The sequence below is a fragment of the Rhinolophus sinicus genome, chromosome 17 (genome assembly GCF_057876585.1).
Source record: "Rhinolophus sinicus isolate RSI-liver-muscle chromosome 17, RSI-T2T, whole genome shotgun sequence".
In the NCBI taxonomy this organism is placed as follows: domain Eukaryota; kingdom Metazoa; phylum Chordata; class Mammalia; order Chiroptera; family Rhinolophidae; genus Rhinolophus; species Rhinolophus sinicus.
Genome location: NC_142517.1, coordinates 27,227,855 through 27,248,436, shown reverse-complemented (window position 1 = coordinate 27,248,436; position 20,582 = coordinate 27,227,855). Strand labels below are relative to the sequence as shown.

Sequence of the window (20,582 nt, the reverse complement as noted above, 5' to 3'; positions counted from 1 at the left end):
TTTCAGACATGATCGTTCCCTCATCGACTCATTCCACATGTTATTTTTCCAGTGAAATATGATCATCCTTAGGAAGAATTAGTTCCCTAATTTAACCATGAGGAGACTGATATCATGTGAGAATCATTGCTTACAAGAACGTGCGATGGGCAACAGACCTGTTAAAATGACATATGGTCAGTTATGCATATGTGAGACGTAATTGCAAAAAAAATAGTTTTTTTTAAGAGAGGATAGCAGCTGGGGAAAAAAATTAAGTCTTTGTTTTTTCTGCGTTTTAAAACTATTTTTACATTAATCCTACAGCTACAAGTAACCTGGCTTCTCCAGAATTATCTAAAACTAATTCTAAAGACTAAATCAGGGCCCTACCGTGCAGCTACATTAAAGTTCTGCTAACATTTCCTTCCTAAAACCCTTCCCATGGAATTTTTCCCGGGATTAATTTTCACTAGGGCTACAATGAAACGTGTTTGCTTACCAGCATGTCTCCACAGGCCTTCATTCTTTTGCTCTCAAGCCGGTCATTTTGCCTGGAGTCCCTCACCATCACTGTGGGCCTGTGGGTACGTGGGTGTGATATCGCATCCACTCCTTGTCTCAAACAGTTTCTTCAGCTACTTTGCCAAGTGGTCCTTGCAAATTTTTGTCACATACTCTTGCAAATTTTTGAAACATTAGGATCTGCCTTGAGGAGAAATACTTGTAGCTCGTCCCCTCTTTCAGATCCAGAAGGATCCATGAACTTAAATATTACCTAAGTCAATCATGATTTCATATCAGCTAAGATACCATGGGTATTTGAAATTTTTTTTTGAGTAAATATGGAAGACTAACACTGGAAAAACGTACTGTTATTAAATGACATTGCATTAAATTATCTTTTAATTAAAACTATAGCGAGAAAGCAATGTGATTACAAACTCTGAAGTAAAGTGTTTCACAAAAGTAATGGGGGAAGGGATAGTGCTTTGTCACTTACCTAGTGTCTTCAGGTAAACTTCTTTATTTTGATTTTTGATCTCTCCACATCCTTGTTAAGCTGGAGAGAACTATTATTATTTCCTCACTGCTGATCAGAAAACTGCAGTTGAGAGGATGCGAATCTAACTCTTCTGAATTTTTATTCAAAATCCATGAACATTACAATTAGATTGCTTTTTTTTTCTCTAATTTGAAAGCATGGAAAATGGGTATTCAAAAAAACTTGTTTTAATCTAATTTTGACTTGGGGTTTTTGTCGTTGCTTGTTTTCTGTTTCCTTTTTTATCCACTTGGATCTCCTCTTGGACATTTCTTCCTCCTCCCAAACAGGCTACTGTGCCCTTCGTGACTCAATAGCACACTTAGCAAACACTCACTGAACCCCTAGCCCAGGCAGACACTGTGTGAGGCTCTCCCTGCTCTCTAGGAAAGCATAGCCCGTGGAAAAGGTATGCCCTCGGTGCTTTATCTGAAGTAACTGCAGAGTGCAGCGGCTGCACAAAGGAAGTACCTTATTTATGGAAAATGTAAATTTGCAAAGAATGTTACTAGCTTTAAGAATGCTCTAAATCAGATGATTCTTAGTAAAACAAAGTAGAACAGTGAAATCATTTTCTTGATATGGATTGTCAATACCTCTTGAGGTCCTGCTTTCCCTACCCTCTGCTATGCACAATACTAGCCACCATGAAGCTTCTCAGAAGATGGGAGACACTTTTCAACGCGGATGTCTCAGATCAAACGTTACCTCGAACGTCCGAGCTCTTTCCTGACTGTTTAAATCCATGTGCACCAACCCCCAAGTCCCTCACTCCTATTCTATTTCCATCATAGCCCTGTCGCTATCTAACAATAGATTTGATATGCTTTCAGTTATTAGCTTTACTTTGACATTGATAACAGAATATCCAATTGAATAATCATCGGACAAGAAAAAAAAATAGCCTTAGTAGAACTTTGTTTATGAAAACGATACATGTCATACATTTCATTATTCTTACCCTGAAAATGCTGTCAAGGTGGCCAAATCCACCTATCTGAAGTAGTTATGTGGTAGAGTGGGAAGGATAGTTTGTGTTTGTATGATCAACTAGGCACTATCCAAGTTGCCAAGCGATAGAACAAGTTTCATGACTTTCAAGGTGCTGGGAAAATTGAGCATAAATATATGTAAGTAAATATTGTCATCCTTCCCAGAAATCAGATGCTTTTATATGATTTTGAATAGTGAATTTTATGTAATTGGTAAAGAAAATGAAATCCTTCAGTGTGACGTCTCAACTTCTGATATGGTCATGGACCTTCTGATTCTATAATTATGCTTAATCATAAACACTCTACTTCAATGTCAAATTAATCCATTCACGCAACAAGTATGTATAGACTCCCCACCATTTGCCAGGCACCGTGTTAGATGGCTGGTGACATAACAGTGAACAAAGATACTGCCCTCAAAGAGCTTTCAGTTGGATGGAAAAGAAAGATACTGATCAGATAAACACTAATAACAATCTACAAATTATGATGCCTGATATAAAAGAAACGTGCCAGATGCTATGAGCACATGTAACAGGTGAAGCCACTCTGGTCTGGGTTTGTGGAGGGTCTCCCAAAGGAAGCAACAATTGAGTTGAAGCATGAAACAATTTGTTGTGGACTAGGCGAAGATGGGAATATGGAGAGTGAAGAGAGAGTATGTGTGTTCCAGAGAGTGGAAATAACATGTTCAAAAGAGCTGAGTGAATTTGCCTTTGCAGCTGTTATGGCTTTAGGACAACATGTCTTTTGGAGTACTGCATTGACTTTTGCTGCCAAATAGCTAAATATATTCGGTTTGTGATTATTTGCGAAGCTATATTTCTAAGCAGCTAATGTGAACAGAATACCATGAAACAAAGGAGTTAAGAAGCAGAGAAAGCTGGCTATCTGGATGAATCTTAGAAACTGCTAACCAGATGCTCTTTTTGTGAACTCTATTCCTTTTGAAAATCTTGATGAGGGCTTTCAACACTTTCCCATCATCATATCTGAACAGTGCCTTCTTTTAGGGACAAAGGGGGAGAGGTTAACCAAATTCGTAATTTATTAGCCCACTTTTCAAATATGCTTACTGGGTTGTGGTTCACTGGACAATTCTGACTTTTGATCATTTGCCAAATAAATAATGGAAAATAAATGGCTTGATCGTTCTGTTACCTTCAACAGTTGTAAATCAAGATGGCCAGCCTCTCATAGAAGGGAAACTTAAAGAAAAGCAAGTCAGATGGAAGTTCATCAAAAGGTGGAAAACTCGGTATTTCACGCTGGCTGGAAATCAGCTGCTGTTTCAAAAAGGAAAGTCGGTAAGTTCTTTCGGCATCTTTTTACGCTTGCATTTTTAAGGTCTTGATCTCCACCAACCAGGTAGGCCCTTCGTCCTGAGTTAAAGTGCCAATCGTTTTTCCTTCTCCGTTTTACAATGTTACAATGTCATTTTATTACACAGAGTCTTTTCACTGTCTATCCTGTTCAGCTCTTTGTTCATTGGTTCACTGTCCCACTTCAGCTTATTATGGGAGCTTTTTCTTTGCTGATGTTGACTTAAGTTTTACAAGATGAACTGCAGAAGGAGTAGTCAGCTCCCTTGAATGGGACCCTGTGCCTTTTGTTCCTGTGTATCACCTACATAAATTTATGGCTTGTGATATTGTCTCCGATTTCTTTTATATTTAGAGGTGGGGACCTGAGGAAGGGGGGCTGTAGGCGGGGAGGAAGATGTACAGGCTGGTTTATTTGAAGTACCTTTTGAAGTTGATAAAGTCCAATTCTGATTAGGGAAAAACATTACTATCTTTCATTCATTTAATATCCACTTAACGAATAAAATAGGATGGTAAAAGAACTAATAAATACTCAGTTGATATAATATTCAATCTGAACTAGGATGCTTAGTAAATATCCGTATTCTGAATGTTCAGTGGGAAACCTCTGAAATAGCATTCTATATCCCATCCACAATGCAAAGTTATCCCCCTCTTTTCAAATCAGTTTTATTTATCATGAAATTCTACTGATTCAAGATCAGAGGAATGAAACCTTGACCAACTTCTTGACTATGTTCAAATATAATAATAAGAGCATATCACATGTCACACTGGATTAGCTCAAACAACCCTTTTAGGTCAGCACTATTGTTACTGCCATTTCACAGATGGGGAAACTGAGGCTCAAAGAGACCAACTGGCTTGTCTAAGGATACTGCCAGTAAGGATAGAGCCAGGAAGGGTAAAATTGGACTCAGGCTCAGGCAGTATGACACCAAAACTAGTTCTTAGGTGAGTACGCCATCCTGCCTCCTATGTACACTTAAATATAGAGCCACTGGCAAACCCAACAGTGTCTGAATTAATTAATGAAAGCTGTTAAATTACTTAAAAAACACAATGCACTCAGAACGTATGCACTATATCTTTAGAGTCGCATTATAAAAGTGTATTTGAATTCATTCCTCAGCAGGAATCAAGTATGGTGTATGTGAATTATGATAAATTTCGATCAGTGCTCTTTGAACTAATAAAACTTCATGTGAACAATCACTTTGGTGACACCTACTCTGAACGCATCTTGCTTTCTTCATCTGTTTGTGTTGTAAAATATGCAGAGAGACTTTTCTATGGCTGAAGATGTTTTGAAACGGAAGTGTAATGGTGTGTTCAATTTAGACCATTATTGAAGTTTTAAAGAAAACTTTTTTTTTTTAGCATAGGCTCACATTGAAGCATTTTTAAGTGTTTAAAATAACCACCTGAATTTCCTGTTTTTAGTAAAGAAATCAGTAATAGAGGTTAAGATGTAGTGATTTCTCAGATTCCTGGAGACAAAGCAGAGTTAGTAAGTTTTTCCTGAAATTAAATTTAAGACCTTTTATATTTCTGAATTCAGAGCTTTTTAATAAAGTTGAGGTCATCAGCTATTTTATAACTGGCTAACTTATTTGACATCTTTATTGGGAAATAGTGGTTTGACATTCCAGAAATCTGACAGAACATGTGGCTTAAATATTGGGAAATAATTTCATATCATCTGCGGACCACAGCAAAATCTTTCTCATCCCCGGGGACACAGTAACCCAGCAGTGGTCAGCAGCCCAGTTCAAGCTTCAACCACATCATAAAGGGCATTTTTTGTAAATGAGGAAAATGCACATTTTTTAAGTAACAACTGAAAGACTACAGTGTTATTTTCTACTTTTACATTCTTAAGTTCCTAAATACCAGCTAGCCAGGCAATGGTGTTCTTTGACTTCCTGTCCATTTCCATATTGGTTAATTCACTGTCCCTCTTTAGACAACTATGGTAACATTTCTTTTTTGAGCAGTTCCTCTCTGTATCAATTTCTGTACTATAGACTAATTCAAAGAAATATAATTTTATTACTGTCAGATACATACTATAAACCAAACTAAGCCAACAAAACACTGTCTAGTACAGATATCTTCAAACTTTATCCTGAATCCCCTTAGAGAAATTTGAAAAATCTATATAATACCTTGTAGCATTTTAAGTTGCATCAACACTTTTATCATGTTTTCATGGTTGCACAAACTTTAATTTATGTTAAACTGTAAATATTAAGATAAAAAGATCACATCTCTCTCTTAAATGTAACCATTTGAAACCTAGAGGGTGTTATACGAAGTGAAATAAGCCAGACAGAGAAAGACAAATGCCATGTGATTTCACTTACATGTGGAATCTAAAAAACAAAATAAACAAAACAGAAACAAACTCATAAATATAGAGAATAAACTGACGGTTGCTAGATAAGATATGGTTGTCGGAATGGGTAAAAAAGGTGAAAGAGATAAAATATCATGGCAATTTGGCACCTAACACCATCCATTTTAAAAAATACATAATTAGTTCTTCTTTAACAGAACTGTTTACATCATTTCATTTTTCCTTGAAACCATATTTTTGTTCTATCTCTCCCATAGCATTTTATCAAGATTACCCTATCATTTTGCACTGCAATAAAACTATGTATATAAATTGAAATTTAATTATTTTAATTTCTTGTAACCATCAGTCTCCCAATGTTGAGAATTTTTATATTTACCTTTTTAAAAATCATATCATTTATGAAAAGCCATAAGTATAATACAAAATGTAATAAATAGTTACTAAACATGAAAAAGTGAAATACTATTGTAAATGCATCTTTTAATGAAATAGATGGGGAGTGATTATGTTGTCTTGTTTGAAGGCTGCTTCCCTGGTATCGATATTCTGAACTGCTTGTTTGTTTGTTTGTTTGATGCTTTTGAGATTTTTCCAAGTTGCATAATCCACCATAGAAAGTTTGAGATGAGTGAGAAGGGTGTCTTTCCATTGCAAAGTGAGAGAAGGAGAGGTGGGAAAGGAGAATTGGCAAGATCTTCAACCACAGGTACATTCCCCAGTAGACAGAATGGATTCAGGGATGTTAAAGACCTGAAATTGCTTTAAAGAAGCATCTGATCCCCTAAAACCATTCTTGCTGGCCCAGTGTGATGGGCCTGTGTGGTAGACATCCTGAAGCCTCTGCTTTGATGCAAGGAAAACATAAATCATTAAATATTCTTTAACTTAATGTGTGTAGGCAACTCATGCTTCCAATGCTCCACAGAGTTTCCAAAACAGTTTGATCTCCTTAAACATTGAAACCTTGTTTATTCAATTAATACCCGTTTCTCAGAGATCGCACACAGGAAAATTCAATTTCATGACTCCCAAATTATCTCAGAATCTGAGTTAATAGCTCTCCAAATTGTACTGTCGCAGTTTTGCTCTATTAACACAGAGTTACTATCAAGAGAAAAGTGACATAAAATCAAAGAAATATGAAGTAAGCAATTTTCTCCCCACCCCACTTATAATAATGTTCTATAAATTGGCAATCTTGTGCCAACTTACAATAACAAAGGGCCAGTTGCTCACTCTTTCCATTGTTCTAATGACTCTTTGAGACTTAGTGCCCAGAATAATCAAGGTCTTGAGGCAGGTGAAGTGAAAGGGTTCTAATCCTCTTGGAAAATTCTCCAGCGGCCAGAGCTCTTTCCATACTCTGGGAGCCAGCTCATGATCTTTCCTTCCCGTGTGCATTTCAGAAAGACGATCCTGATGACTCCCCAATAGAACTCAGCAAAGTACAGAGTGTGAAAGTTGTGGCCAGGAAACGCAGGGACCGCTCTCTCCCTCGGGCTTTCGAAATCTTCACGGACAATAAGACCTATGTGTTCAAGGCCAAGGACGAGAAGAATGCAGAAGAGTGGCTCCAGTGCATCAACGTGGCCGTCGCTCAAGCGAAAGAGAGGGAAAGCAGAGAAGTGACCACATATCTCTAGGGATCCGCAAGCTGACCTCACCCCAAATGTATACCGTGGGGCTTGCATTATAATTGCCAATGTCAAGAAAACGAGATAAACTCCCCAAGTTCATGTTGCTTTTTACTAACTACCACTGGAACAGTTTTCCCTGAGAAGCAGGACCTAAATGTGGCAAGATGCTTAGTACATTTCATGTCCTAATGGCATGTGTATTAACCCCAGAACGTCTGGGTGACCCTTATAGGAAAAGGAGCTATGAATGGTCCAGGGCCAGAAAGGGGAGAGTTGGGATCTAGGAACTTCTGTAAATACGTCATTGCGCGTTGTAAAGAAACAACTTTAAAAGATACCTGAAACTACCTATCCTGAGGAAAGATTAGGTACTTCAAAGAAAACCACAGGCTGTCACGTATCTTAAAAGAAAGAAAGAAAGAAAAAACTATTAGGAAAAGTCAAATGAATGGACACTGAGGAAAACCATGTACCTTACTTATAGACATAGAATTACATTTCTCTTCTTCTAAGGCAAGTAAAGCTAGCATGTGATAAAATGGTTCTCAAGTTAAGCCGGTTATGTAATTAAACATCTGTCTTTCAGACTGCTCATCTGATTATTCCTCGTAGGCTTGTATAATGTGACCTAAAGTTTAGATACTTGGATCTATCTCCTGCCCAAAGCAGTAAACTAGGGTAAGCATAGGAAACCATTTTCTCCATCTTCCAAATATGTTCCACTTCCATTAAACTTTGAGATTTTAAAGTTGTGTACTTTTCTTCTTTGTAGTCAACCTTTTAATACCTCCAAATTACAAACATTTGTTGTGTTTTGCCATTACCCATAATTTTTGTGTTGTTTTTTTTTTAGACTTAAGCTGTGGTACGCAGAGCTAGGGTGACTCCCACACCCTGGTATAACCTTCTCCCCTTGAGTGTGGTAGGACCTGTCACTTGCTTCTAACAGATAGAGAGTGGCAGAAGGAATAGAGGAGTCTCCCCCATGATTATGGTACATTACATGGCAGAAGCGAAGAGACTTTGCAGATATAATTAAGGTCCTTCACCAACTCACTTTGAGTTCATCAAAAGAATGTGATCCTGGGTGGGCCTGACCTAACGAGATGAGCCCTTTGAAAGAGGGTCAACAAGTCAGAGACTCTCTCCCCCACTGACTTTGAAGAAGCAAGCTGCTACGGGTTCCACAGCTTCAAGGAAATAAATTTTGCCAATAAGCCGTGAGCTTGGAAGAGGATCCCGAGCCTCAGATAAGAGCTCAGACCCAGCCCACACCTTGACTGCAGCTTTGCAAACCCCTGAGCAGAGGACAGCTAAGCTATGCTTGGACTCCTGACCCACAGAAACTTTGAGATAATAAATATATGCTGTTTTAAGCCTCTAAGTGTGTTGTAATTTGTTATGTAGCAACAGGTAACTAATACAAAAGCTAACTTGGAACACTCGTGAAGGATCATGCTTTTCCTTGAAATGTATTAACTATGTCGTCTAGCATAGAAACCTAAAGACAGATTGTAAGTGGTCAATCCCCTTCATTCTACCCTGACTCTACTGCTAACTCACTAAGATAGGGAATATAAAAGAGGCCAAGTTTGGGGAAGGAAATAATTCAATTTTAACATGCAAAGTTTCAAAGCATTGTGCATCACAGAAGTTATTACAAGTTGGAAATAGAGTTCTGGAGATCAAAACTTGGGCTTATTGGACATATAGATGTCTCCGAGAATGTGTAATTAGATTAAATTATTCAGGGAGAATAAGGCAAAAGACCTAATCAGGGCTTCCTAGAGATATCCAGCATTTAAGCAAAGGCAGGCGGGATGGGCTGTTAGTTTTCAGAGATGTTGTAGACCAGGGAAAATAATGTTGCAAAAGCCAAATAAATAAGGTTTTCAGGAAAAAGGGAGAGATCAACCATGTGAAATCCTGAAGAGTAATCACTTAAGATAAAAATGACTTTTGCAATTGGGAAGCAATTGCTATCATTGCATTGGTAAGAACAATTTTATTGGAGTGATGAGGTAACAGTGAAATTTCAGTGGATTGAAGAATCAACAGAAGGTCAAGAATTGAAAGCAATAATTGGACGATCCTTTTAACAAAGAGGGGCCAAGATCAAGGGGCTGAGACGAAGAAAGTGTTTTGCTGTTTGTTTTAAAGATGATTTAGACTTAAGGGTAAAAAGTTTAAAATATAGAAAGAGGAAAAATAATTTTGCTTGAGCAGTTCCAGAAGTAATAAAAAAGAATAGATGGAGCAGCTACTAAGCAATAAGTACCATGCTTAGCCTAGGGACAAAAAAAAACCAGCCAGCTCCTCCTCTCAAGGAGCTGACAATGTAGTGGAGGTGACAGACATGTATAACAAAAATTGAAATGCTACGTGGCAAGTGCCTTGATGGAGGTTCGCACAGCGTCCTCCAGAAGCACAGGGGAAGAAACTACTGGAATTGGCTTTGAACTCAGTATGGGCTCCCTCCCTATTTCCCAGAGGTGTCAGAGAATGACCTTGTCTTAAAGAACTCATAGAGTGTCGCGGGCAGACAAGGAGCAAATAGTAGTAGAGGGAACCACCTTGCAAAGGCAAAAGAGGGAGAGGGAATATGGTCCGTTTGCCAAACAGCAAGTCCTCATCTAGGATTGGAACATAAGGGGTCTGTTGGGGAATGGAGCAGAATGATGCTGGAAAGGCCGTAGCGTAAAGGGCTTGGTTCCCTACTGAGGATCTTGAACTTTTTCTTCCAGATGGTGAAGCACCATTAAAAAGTTTTAAGAAGATCTGCATTTAGAAAACTAATTTTATAGTGGTATAGAGAATGGATTGTCAGGACATCGAAAATTATAACAGAGAGATGATTTGGGGAAGTTCCTGGAAGGGGGTGAGGACCTGGGCTGCAGCAGAGGAGGTAGAGGGAAATGGAAATACAGGAAAAATATTAAGTTAGTAATAATGGACAGCACACTGGTGGATTGGATGGAGCTGGGGTATAGGAATGAGGAGGCAGTGTCTCTAATGATTCTTACAGCTTTCTTGGGAAATTTAGTGAATGATGGTGGCATTCACTGAGATAGAAAATTCAAAGCAACAGTTTGAGGGGTGCGGCAAATGGTAAATTTAATTTTAATGGATATATTCAAAGTATAGATGAGTGATTCCTCTTGGACTAGAGGGACACCTCCTCCTGTGAAGTTGGGCAAGAAAAGGGTAAGAATAGATATAGTTGTAAATGATTCTCTAAATATTGTTTTTAAATCTACTAATTCATTCTTTTCGATTCTTAAGAGTCAGTGAGTAACTCTAGATGGTTTGATCGATTAGAAAAAAACTGGTAACTGACAAATAGAAATAAAGTATTAAGGGACATTGTATTGGTTTATTTAAAATGCCAATAATGTGCTCAAGCTTTTCATAGCAGAGAGGTAACCATAATATGCGAGTTATGTATTGATTCGGTTTTCACTGAATGCTTGTCCTAAGAAAGAAGAGACTGGCCCTACCAGCTCAATTCAGAGGAAAAGAATTATCTTTGCTACTTGGTACAAAGTCTTTATGATTTAATTAACGGAATGCCTCTCTCGTTTAGAACACAATTCTCAGAGCCTTTTAACCGGATCTAACAAGAAATAAATGTATGAAGTGTAAATAATGATCTTTCTGATAATGATACAGTAATTCCAAATTCAGGCAAATTCTTCTGGGCTTCAGAATCACACTAGGAATTTCAGAATCATCAGCTTCCCACTGATATTTCTGGCATTTGCACCCCTGTTGCTGCCTAATTTAACACAGACAAGCCTCTCCCAAAAGGGTTGCCATTCCTGATCCTGATCTAAGAAGAAACCTTTAAAAATGTTGCTGAAGAAAAATGAATACAATTACAATCATGGACAGAAATTCAAGTGGTTTTCATTTTTTATTTTATTTTGACACTTTTTCCAACCCAGATAGCTATAGAAACATAAATGTTTATGTAAGAGGATCTCATCTGATTATTTCTTGAGAACCTGGAGTTTGGTAAAAATAAATGTTCCATACTTTTCTAATTCTGGGTTTTCTAGAATATCCTTAACTGGTGATGCTGAGGGACATTTACTGGATCATCTTCAATTTACCTACTTTAAATGGAAGATGATCCTTTTAGGCCTATTTATTATGACCTACGCTCATTCAAAGATTACCTGGTTGAATATAAATAATAAATGTCTAACTGTTAAAAAAAAAAAAAAGAAAAGAAAAGCATTTCCCATTTTAGGAAACAATTCCGAGATGAGGTGAGAGAATGTGTGAGCTGAATTTAAGGTGCACAGAAGAGAAGTAAATACCATAAATGCCTAGTCAGAATTTTAAATGCTAGGTTGAATTGCTCCAATCAGGATTTCCAGTCCCCAAAATCTGAGTTTTCAGATGAAAAACACAAGATGTCATCTTGTTCCAGAATAGCACCAGTGTGTAGACCTCGTGGGGCCACTCCTCCCCCAAAGATTTTTCTGAAAGACAAAAAGGCTGGAAAATTAGGGAGATTTCTACCAATGCAGTGGAGTCCAAAGAAAGTGGCACAGGGTCTGGGCAGGGACACATGAGGATTCAAGTTCTAGCTCTACTAAAACAAAATTACCAACCTGAACAAATACTCATCTCTCATCTCGAGCTTGGGGACAATAATATCTGTGGGACAGAATTGGTATGAGGCTTAAAGGTCATGTTAAAGGTCATGTAGAAGCATTCAGCAGAGAATCTGTAACTTAATAGGTGCTTGACAATGATGCTCTGTTTTTGAGGAACCACTAAGGAAGGAAAATATCTTGAAATTATCATGCAATGCCTAAATAATAATCCAGTGAGGAAGTAGTGTCCTTTATCTATTCCGAGGGATTTGGCAGTTTCTTCTGACTTTAGGTACTTTGTGCAGAGTGTGATAGGTAATGCTTTAGTACCTATTTCAGCAACACAGTGAAACATGGCTTTACATGTTGATGTCTTCCTTTCTTGGGTAAAACATTTAGCCATTGCTTTGCAAGACCATCTGAAACTCTGGTCATTCCTCCAATGATGGCTCTTTGGTTTACTAATGTCACATTGCACCCCAATCCTCTATTTCTGTGCTTTTCTGTGTACGTGATACCTTTAGTTTCAAAGTCATATCATGTAATTTTTTTAAGACCTACTAAATAGCAATTAACACATATGGTGTCAACTATGCACTTCACTCAATTGAAGTGACAACACAAAAAGCTGGGACCAAGTTTAAGTGATACCTCGCCATAGTCATTCCTGGTGGATGATGATTAAAAGCACTACTGATTGTAAGAGTCATCCCAATTTCAGAACTGTTAAAATCTGGGAGAAAAAATATAAATAAATGAGCAAAAATAAGAATTATTTTAAGAGTTCCACAGGCATTTGTTCCACAGTAATCAAAACTGTATACAAATGTTTTTGTGATCAATAAAGCATATTGCAAAAGTAAAAAAAAAAAAATTTAATTTGTTGAAATTGTTAAAATTCCCCTAATCCATCCGTCCATTCTCAAAGGTATGATATCAGCCATTCCTGTCAGTGCTTACCCTCTGTTATAGTCAGGTTCTCCAGAGAAACTGAACCGTTAGGATACACAGAGGGTGCCAAAAAAAAGGTATAATATTTTAAGAACAGAAAACTGCATTAAAATTGTAATATTCAATATATACCAATAACCAAAGGTGAATACAAGTCACATTTGACGTCTGCAATTACAAGAGGTGCTCAAAGTGGTTACTGTCAGCGTCCAGACACTTCTGATTACAGCGAACTACTACTGGAGCAATGTTGACCAAGGTGTCCATTTGTATACATTTTTTGATACCCAGCATATATATATATATGAGGAGAGTTATTATAGGAACTGGCTCATGCAGTTACAGTGGCCAAGAAGTCCCACAATCTGCCATCTGCAAGCTGGAGACCCAGGAAAGCCCGTGGTGTAAATCAGCCAAAGTCCAAAGGCCTAGGAACTGGGGGAACCAAAAGTGTGACTCCGTATCCCAGGCCAAAGGCCTGAGGACCCGGGGCCACTGATGTAAATCCTGGAGTCTGAAGACCCGAGAACCAGAGTTCTGATATCCAAGGGTAGAAGAAGATGGACGTCTCAGTTCAAGAAGAAAGAATTCACCCTTCCTTCACCTTTTTGTTCCATTCAGGCCCTCAATGGATTGGATGATGCCCACCCACATTGGTGAGGGTGGATCTCTTCGCTCAGTCTACTGATTCAAAATGCTAATCTTTTCCAAATACACCCTCACAGACACACCTAGAAGTAATATTTTACCAGCTCTCTGGGCATCCCTTAGGCCAGTCAAGTTGACATATAAAATTAACCACCACATCCTCTCTTTTGTCAAAAAAACAGATGGCTAATGTCTACACACAAGTCATGTTTTGGGTGCTTCTGTCTCCCCCTTCCTGTGCTCCCCTTTATCTAAGTTCCCTTCCCTGGCAGGGAAGTTATGGAATGGGCCAAAATAGCAGGTGTGAAGTTAGAGGGTAGGTGGCGCGTCTTTCACCCACTGGCATGGATCAGAGATCCTGGGAGAGAAATTGGGATGGTGTCTGAGGAGGAATCCCTTACCAATTAAGAGGAGCATTTCCAGGAGAGGTCCTCAAGGTCAACCAAAGCAGAGACAACAGTAAGCCTGGAGGCAAGCCGGAAACTAGCAGCCAGGGAAGAGCAGAGGCAAGCATAGAGCAGAGAGGAAGGAGCAGGTGGTGGGCTCTGTGAACTTCAGAGGGGCAGGACCCTTCCCCAGGATGGGTTTTCCCAGGCACATGCTTGATGAGACGGGTTTCCACCTCCTCAAGTGTGTGCCTCTATTACCAGGTTACACAAGGCCGTGTAGTCGCATACTTGACAGAACAGGCCACCAGCCCCGGCAGAGGCCTTAGCTCCTGGGTCCTGTCATGAGAACCCCAGCCTTCAGAGTATTTCCCATATTGACATTCTTCTCACTCTACACCCCCAACCCAGTACATATTGAATTTATCTACTTCAAAGAAAAAGCTTTCTGGGTGTATGGGAGGGGAACTGGATATCCTGGAACTTTCTTGTGCATTTTTCTGTAAGACGATAATCAGACACATTGTGTTTACAGAGCTCCTTACACCTCAGTGGACAAATCTTTTTCAAGCTTGCAACGAACAGAAAGAAAATGTATTTCCTCTGTCTTTCAATCAATAAAATGATTAGAATTCACTTTGGTACTGAGAACCTAGAAGAGTTCTAAAGTACTCAAATAATGTGAAAATGTAAAAGTACTCAAACAAATGACAGCTTCATTTGTTCGTAAGAATAACAGTCCATGAGACCTCACTGGAGACAGGGGGGAGGGGGTTTAATAATAATAAATCCTAATTCTTCTCTTTTGAATTATTTTACAGTTCTTCTTTTGCCTTGTTTTATCTTTTAACTAACAGTCTATTTACATCAGGGTAATACACACTTGTCAGTATAGTACACATTTATACACATACTCTTTTACACAGGTGTTATGACAGCAAAATAATTGTTTTCACATGTACTTTGCAGAAATCAATCTTATTTCGTGATCTTGGCTTTTTCTCCCAGCCCTTCTCAGTCTGTATAGGCTGGGATTTCATGTAATCAGAAGAACTTTTTGTGTGCTGCACTGTTCGTAATAGAGAAGTTCTTCAATACACCAGATTTCCCCTGGGGGTATTCTGTTGCCTCTCAATTCAGAGCTGTTATAATTTGGAGGGAATAGTTTGAAACTCTTATAAAAGAGAAAAACAATGATCCTGTTGGCCATACTAGCTCATAAACACAAAAATCAGAATGGGGCCCATCTTTTTAATTTAATCAAAACCACAGTTTGGATATGACTATCTTGGAAAATAAACCATTAAATATAATACTTAAGGTATGTGTGCTTCAAGTATTGACTTGAGAGCATTTTAATCAAGACTCACTCAAAGACGTCACAGAGAAATAGCTCAGGCTTCTCCATACAAACACCTCTCACCTACATATTCATGTTCTCAGCATCTCTGTTAATATTGTCTCCTGAAATCCTGCTGTTATATCAGCCTCAGGTATTCACAGGATGAAATGTCACTGTGGCCAATACTGTCATGGTGAGGTTCCAGTAAAAAAGCCACCAGCAAAATGGAAGGCAGCCAAGAAAACAGACCAAGTGCTTCCAAGGAAGGGGACTTGGCATTTATCATTCAGTTAACAGTATCACAGGCTATTGGAATTAGAAGAATCTTAGAGCATGTAGGGTACAAACCTCCACCCCTGTGGAGAAGTCCCTTCCTTGTCATTATTGGCAGGTGTCATTCCCAGTTGCTCAAACATTTATAGGGACAGAGAACCCATTACTTTATCAATGGTCCCATCTTTTTAAATAATTTTTTCTGGTTATGAAAATAATATTTATTGTAGAAAATTCAGAAAACACAAGAAGACTATTAAAATGTAATAAAATTTACCCATAATTCCAGAACCAAAAACATTCAATAGAAGCGATCAGATGTGATTTCTATTAGGTTGTTCATCACTTGCATTTTGGGGGGGAAATTCAGCCTTCCCTCATTTCTAACTTCCATCCTGGTTCTCTCTCCTGCCGCCACACCAAAGGTCTGCTCCCTCTTCCCCAAGACAATCTTTCCAGTAGTTTGATTCGGGTGTTCATTCGTCTAACGAACACTTACTGTGCATCCAACGTATGCCAGATACTACACTAGGGCGCGAGGGCCCAAAGGTGACTAGTTAATTGTCTGTGCCTTTAAGAAACTCAGTAAATCAGTACACATGTATCCAGTAAGTAAATCAAATCATTAAGCACCATGTATGTGCAGGTCCTGTGCTAGGCATTAGGTAAGCTGAAGTGATCAAGGTGTCCTGACCTATACACTCTAACAGAAGAGAAAGATATCGAAGTCTTTTCTTAATGAACTATGAAATTGCCATGTGACCAGACTACAAAGAAGCACATACACAGAGATTGTGAAAGGAGAGATGTGAGCTAGTCAGGAAGTTAGGGACAGCTTGCTGGAGGAAGAGCTATCCAACCTGAGAGCTGATGGACGCACAGGAGTTACTAACCTACAGGAGAGGTTGAGGAAAAGCAGACCAGAAAGAGAGAAGACGATGTGAGGAGACCCTGGGGAGAAAAGGTGCACAGCACATTCGAGGCATCAAAACAGGCCAGTGTGGCCAGAAAACGGCTGGGAGGAGAGGAAGGCTGATGAGGGCGGTATGGTTGGGCAGATGGGCGAGTCAGCAGGCCCTGAGGGACACCTACCGACAGGCTTAAAATAGGGTGACATGATTAGATCAGCATTTGATAAGTGTACTCCAGCTCCTGTGCAGAGAATGAGTTGTTGGGGAAGGAGGAATAGACACTGGGAGGAAGATAGAAGGCTATTGAGATAGTACAGGCAAGAGACACAATGAGAGCTTGAAAGAAGGGAGCAGCACTGGAAATGGAGAGAAATGAGGGGTTAGAGAGGTAGCTTAGAAATAAAAATGCTACTTTGTGATGGATGGGAATCTTCCCCCAGCATTCTGGCACCCGTGGATGGATGTCCATGATAAAGAGAACACTCAAAAGGGGTGAGGTTTGAGGGGAAGTGCTGTCTGTTGAGAACCAGACGTACAAAAGTATCATGACACTGTAATGGGGGGGGGGGGGCAGGCACGGCAGAGACAGAGGAGGAGGCAGCTGAGTCTGCCTGGAGGGGTCAGCAAACCCTCCACTGTACAGGTGATAATATTCTGGGCCTTAAAGAAGGAATCCACTTTTCTTCTATTTTATAACTCTCCTTTCACGCTCTCATAGTCAAAGAAGGGAACGGTATTCTAGTCTTACAGAACAGCATATGTTAAGATTCAAGACCAAAGTTAGGATAAGACAACATAAATGGGCAAGAATGAGGGTCATTTATTTTTAACTACTTATTTTAGGTGTGCCCTTGTTCCAAAAATCATTTATAATATTTTTTTAAATATATACTAGATTTTTAAAATAAGTGTGGTAGACACTGATTGCCTTAGTCCATTCAGGATGCTATAACAAATTACCCTAGATTGGGTGTCTGATGAACAACAAACATTTATTTCTCACAGTTTTGGAGTCTGGGAAGTCCATGATCAAGGCTCTCGCAGGTTTGGTGCGTAGTGAGAGCCCACTTTCTGGTTCATGGGTGGGGGGGAGTCTTCTTGCTGAGTCCTCACATGGCAGAAGTGGTGAGGGAGCAACCTGAGCTCTCTGTTCTTAGTGCACCAATTCCATTCATGAGGGCTCTGCTCTCATCACCTAATCACCTCCCAAAGGCCCCACCTCCCAATACCATCATATTGGAGACTAGGTTACAACATATGAATTTTGGGGAACACAAACATTCAGTCTATAGCACTGATGCAACATCAAGTCCCCCCCCCCTCCAAGAAGAACTTGGAGCCTCAGCTGCTGGGAGTGCTGTGGGTAAACACCCTTGAGCTGTCATTCCATTCAAGTATTATCTCAGCTGCAAAGAGCCACCTGGCCAATGTCACACCTCTTCCTTGGGCAGTTGACATCAATGAATGGTTACTGGAGGTATACAGTGACCTGGCCATTCAGGCCCAGCTTAGAACTTCTCTGAGGGGCTGTTCTAGCTCCAGTGCTCCCAGGCAGTCAGCTGAGGCTATCACTGGAGCTGCATCGAAGCTCGGCTTCATAACCGTCATGCCTCTTAAATTCTGTATGAGAGTCTGCTTCCCAGAGAACCCGAACAGATGGACAGTTAAGTAAAGGCATAGAGCAAAAGGAAAATAAGGCAGGAAGAACAGTCACGAGGATGAGGTAAGTAGATGAAATGCATGCCATGAGGTTCTACCTGCTAGCAAAAGGCAGGTAGGGTTCAGAGCCCCACGCCATGCTTTCCAACAGCCAAAAATAAGAGAGAGATTCAATCAGATCCATAAGTCATTATCTCCCAGACTAAAAATAAACCAGTAGCCCAGAGGAAGAAAATACTCCCAATACTGAGACCCACGACTGTTTTCCTGTAGGACCTCACAAAACAAGCCCTGCAGTGGAGCAACAACCCCAACATCTCCCCACCATGGCCAGCAGCGTGTTTCGTGTGATGTATGAGGGAGCAACACCAGTTCACGAATTCAAACATGTACTTAATGTAATTTTCTGTATTTCTTTGTATCTAAACTTCATTTATGTCTTGAGCCCTCGATCCTATTTCACCTGGTGGCGAAATTGTAATCTTAGGGGAAACTCAGTCAACTCAGAATATTCTCCATTTATTCAGGTTTTTCCCATCTCCCTTCTCCACAGTATGCCCAAATGTATTATTTATGCAACCAGGTTCATATCTTGGTTCTTCGGGATCACAATTTTTTTTTTTTAACGTCAAAATCCTGACTTGGGAGACATAAAATCTTATTTTCTCAAAGTATTATCTCTGCTGTGAGTTTCAGAAGCCTATTCTGAAATTCCAAGGCTGACAATTCACTATTACTTTTCTCTAACTTCTTTTCAGCGTCCCTTTTCTGAGGCAATGGATGCCTCTTGTCTCGTCTGACTAAGGAGGAGAGGGTGGCAGGGGAGGGCAGAGGTCTATAAGAGACCGATGAATCACACAGGATTATTTTGAAAGCATATTGGTTAACAGATTGATTGTTACCATTTTTAAAAAATAACATCCCACAGTGAAAACCAATAGCACAACACATAGAACAAATAAAAGTAATTTGAATGGGGGCTCAAAATTATGGGACCCAGACAGACAGCATCCGGTAAGACATAATGAAGTCAGGAATACATTTCAGAGTGGAGGAATGGGTAGACTGTACAACTTTCAAGCAACCTTTCACAAGGATCATCCAAATGGAATTAAGATTCTCTATTATTTATGTATATATTTCCATATTTAGGATATCTGCTTCAAAAAAACAAAGAGTTGTGAAGGTTTTTTCTTTGTTGTTTGTTTTAAATAAAAGCCCCTGAGAAAAACGTGAGGTTGCCCCCATAATGAAAAAGTCATTATGAAAATTGTGTTTATTTTGGTCTCTGCCACCACTATCTCATCCCAGCCAGTTTGTTTTAAATTTCAAACCACTGGAAAGGACAGGCTGGGGCTGCGGGGGCTGAGGGGAGTGAAAGTTCAAAAGCTGCCCAGGTTACAGCGCAAAGTACCTGCCCTTCAATGACAAAGTTCACGAGAACCAGGAGTTCCCAGAAGATGGAATTAAAATGGCAAATGCACACGGAGTTCTGTCTGCTGAGACCGCTGAAAACATCAAGAGACTAAACTGATGGCCTGGAACACTGTGGAAGCAGACATGCTTGCCTCATACCTGCAAGCAACTGAAAGGAGAGGTTGAGGGATGCTTTCTGTAAATGAGAATGGATGACTTGAAGATAATCTTAAATTATCTAAATAATGAGTTTGGGTCATCCTTTTCTGTAAGGAAAAGAAGCAGACCCGTATAGCTCAATACCTTTTCTGGTGTTAGTGAGGAGAATGACCAGTACTGTGAAGTTAGTCCCTGACTTCATGCTCCAGTTTCAATAGTAATGTTTCACGTGTGCAACTGCTTAACTGCACAGCACGTATTGGAAAGAATATGATTGTAGATAGGCTGTTATTTATTATGAAATTCTTCAAAATAGAAAGAGCTGTAAAGAATAATATAATAAACCTCTTACAACCACCACTCAACTTAAGAAAAACACATCGCAAATGCATTTGAAAGTCTCCACGTATCTCCTCCCCAAATGTAATTTCTTCCCTACTTTATACAGGGAACAGCTGTCCTGAATTTAGTAATTATCACTCCAATGGTTTTCTATACAAGTTCACTACATATACAGAAGGTGCCAAAAAAAATGTATACACATTTTAAGAGAGGAAAAACTATATTAAAATTGTAATACTCAATATATACCAATAACAATAGATGAATACAAGTCATGTGTATATATTTTTTTGGCACCCCCAGGGTATACATCCTAAAAACTACATATTGTTGTTTTATATATATTTAAACTTTATATAAATGGTGTCATACTGCATGACTCTCTATTTTTAAGTCTTATATTTGTGAAACTTACTTATCTTGATATATTTATCTCTAGTTGATTTTCAGTGCGTATATTATTCCCTTGCATAGCACTGCAATTTTTAATCCATTTTCTTGGTGACGGTTGTTTCTGGTCTTTGTGATGACAAAAAATGTATGAAAAT

General features: G+C 39.2%; 1 protein-coding gene across 6 annotated transcripts in view; it reads left to right on the top strand.

The window, feature by feature from the left end:
* The window catches only part of VEPH1 (ventricular zone expressed PH domain containing 1), a 208,538-nt gene extending 200,447 nt beyond the window's left edge, over positions 1 to 8,091 (top strand). For all 6 annotated transcript variants that reach the window (XM_088793803.1, XM_074326922.2, XM_019732040.3 and 3 more), the window contains 2 exons: positions 3,190 to 3,326; positions 7,113 to 8,091. In XM_088793803.1, the coding sequence (XP_088649929.1) occupies positions 3,190 to 3,326; positions 7,113 to 7,349 (374 nt within the window). In that variant the 3' untranslated portion in view covers positions 7,350 to 8,091. The remainder of the gene's footprint in view (positions 1 to 3,189; positions 3,327 to 7,112) is intronic.
* The last annotated feature ends 12,491 nt before the right edge of the window (positions 8,092 to 20,582 follow it).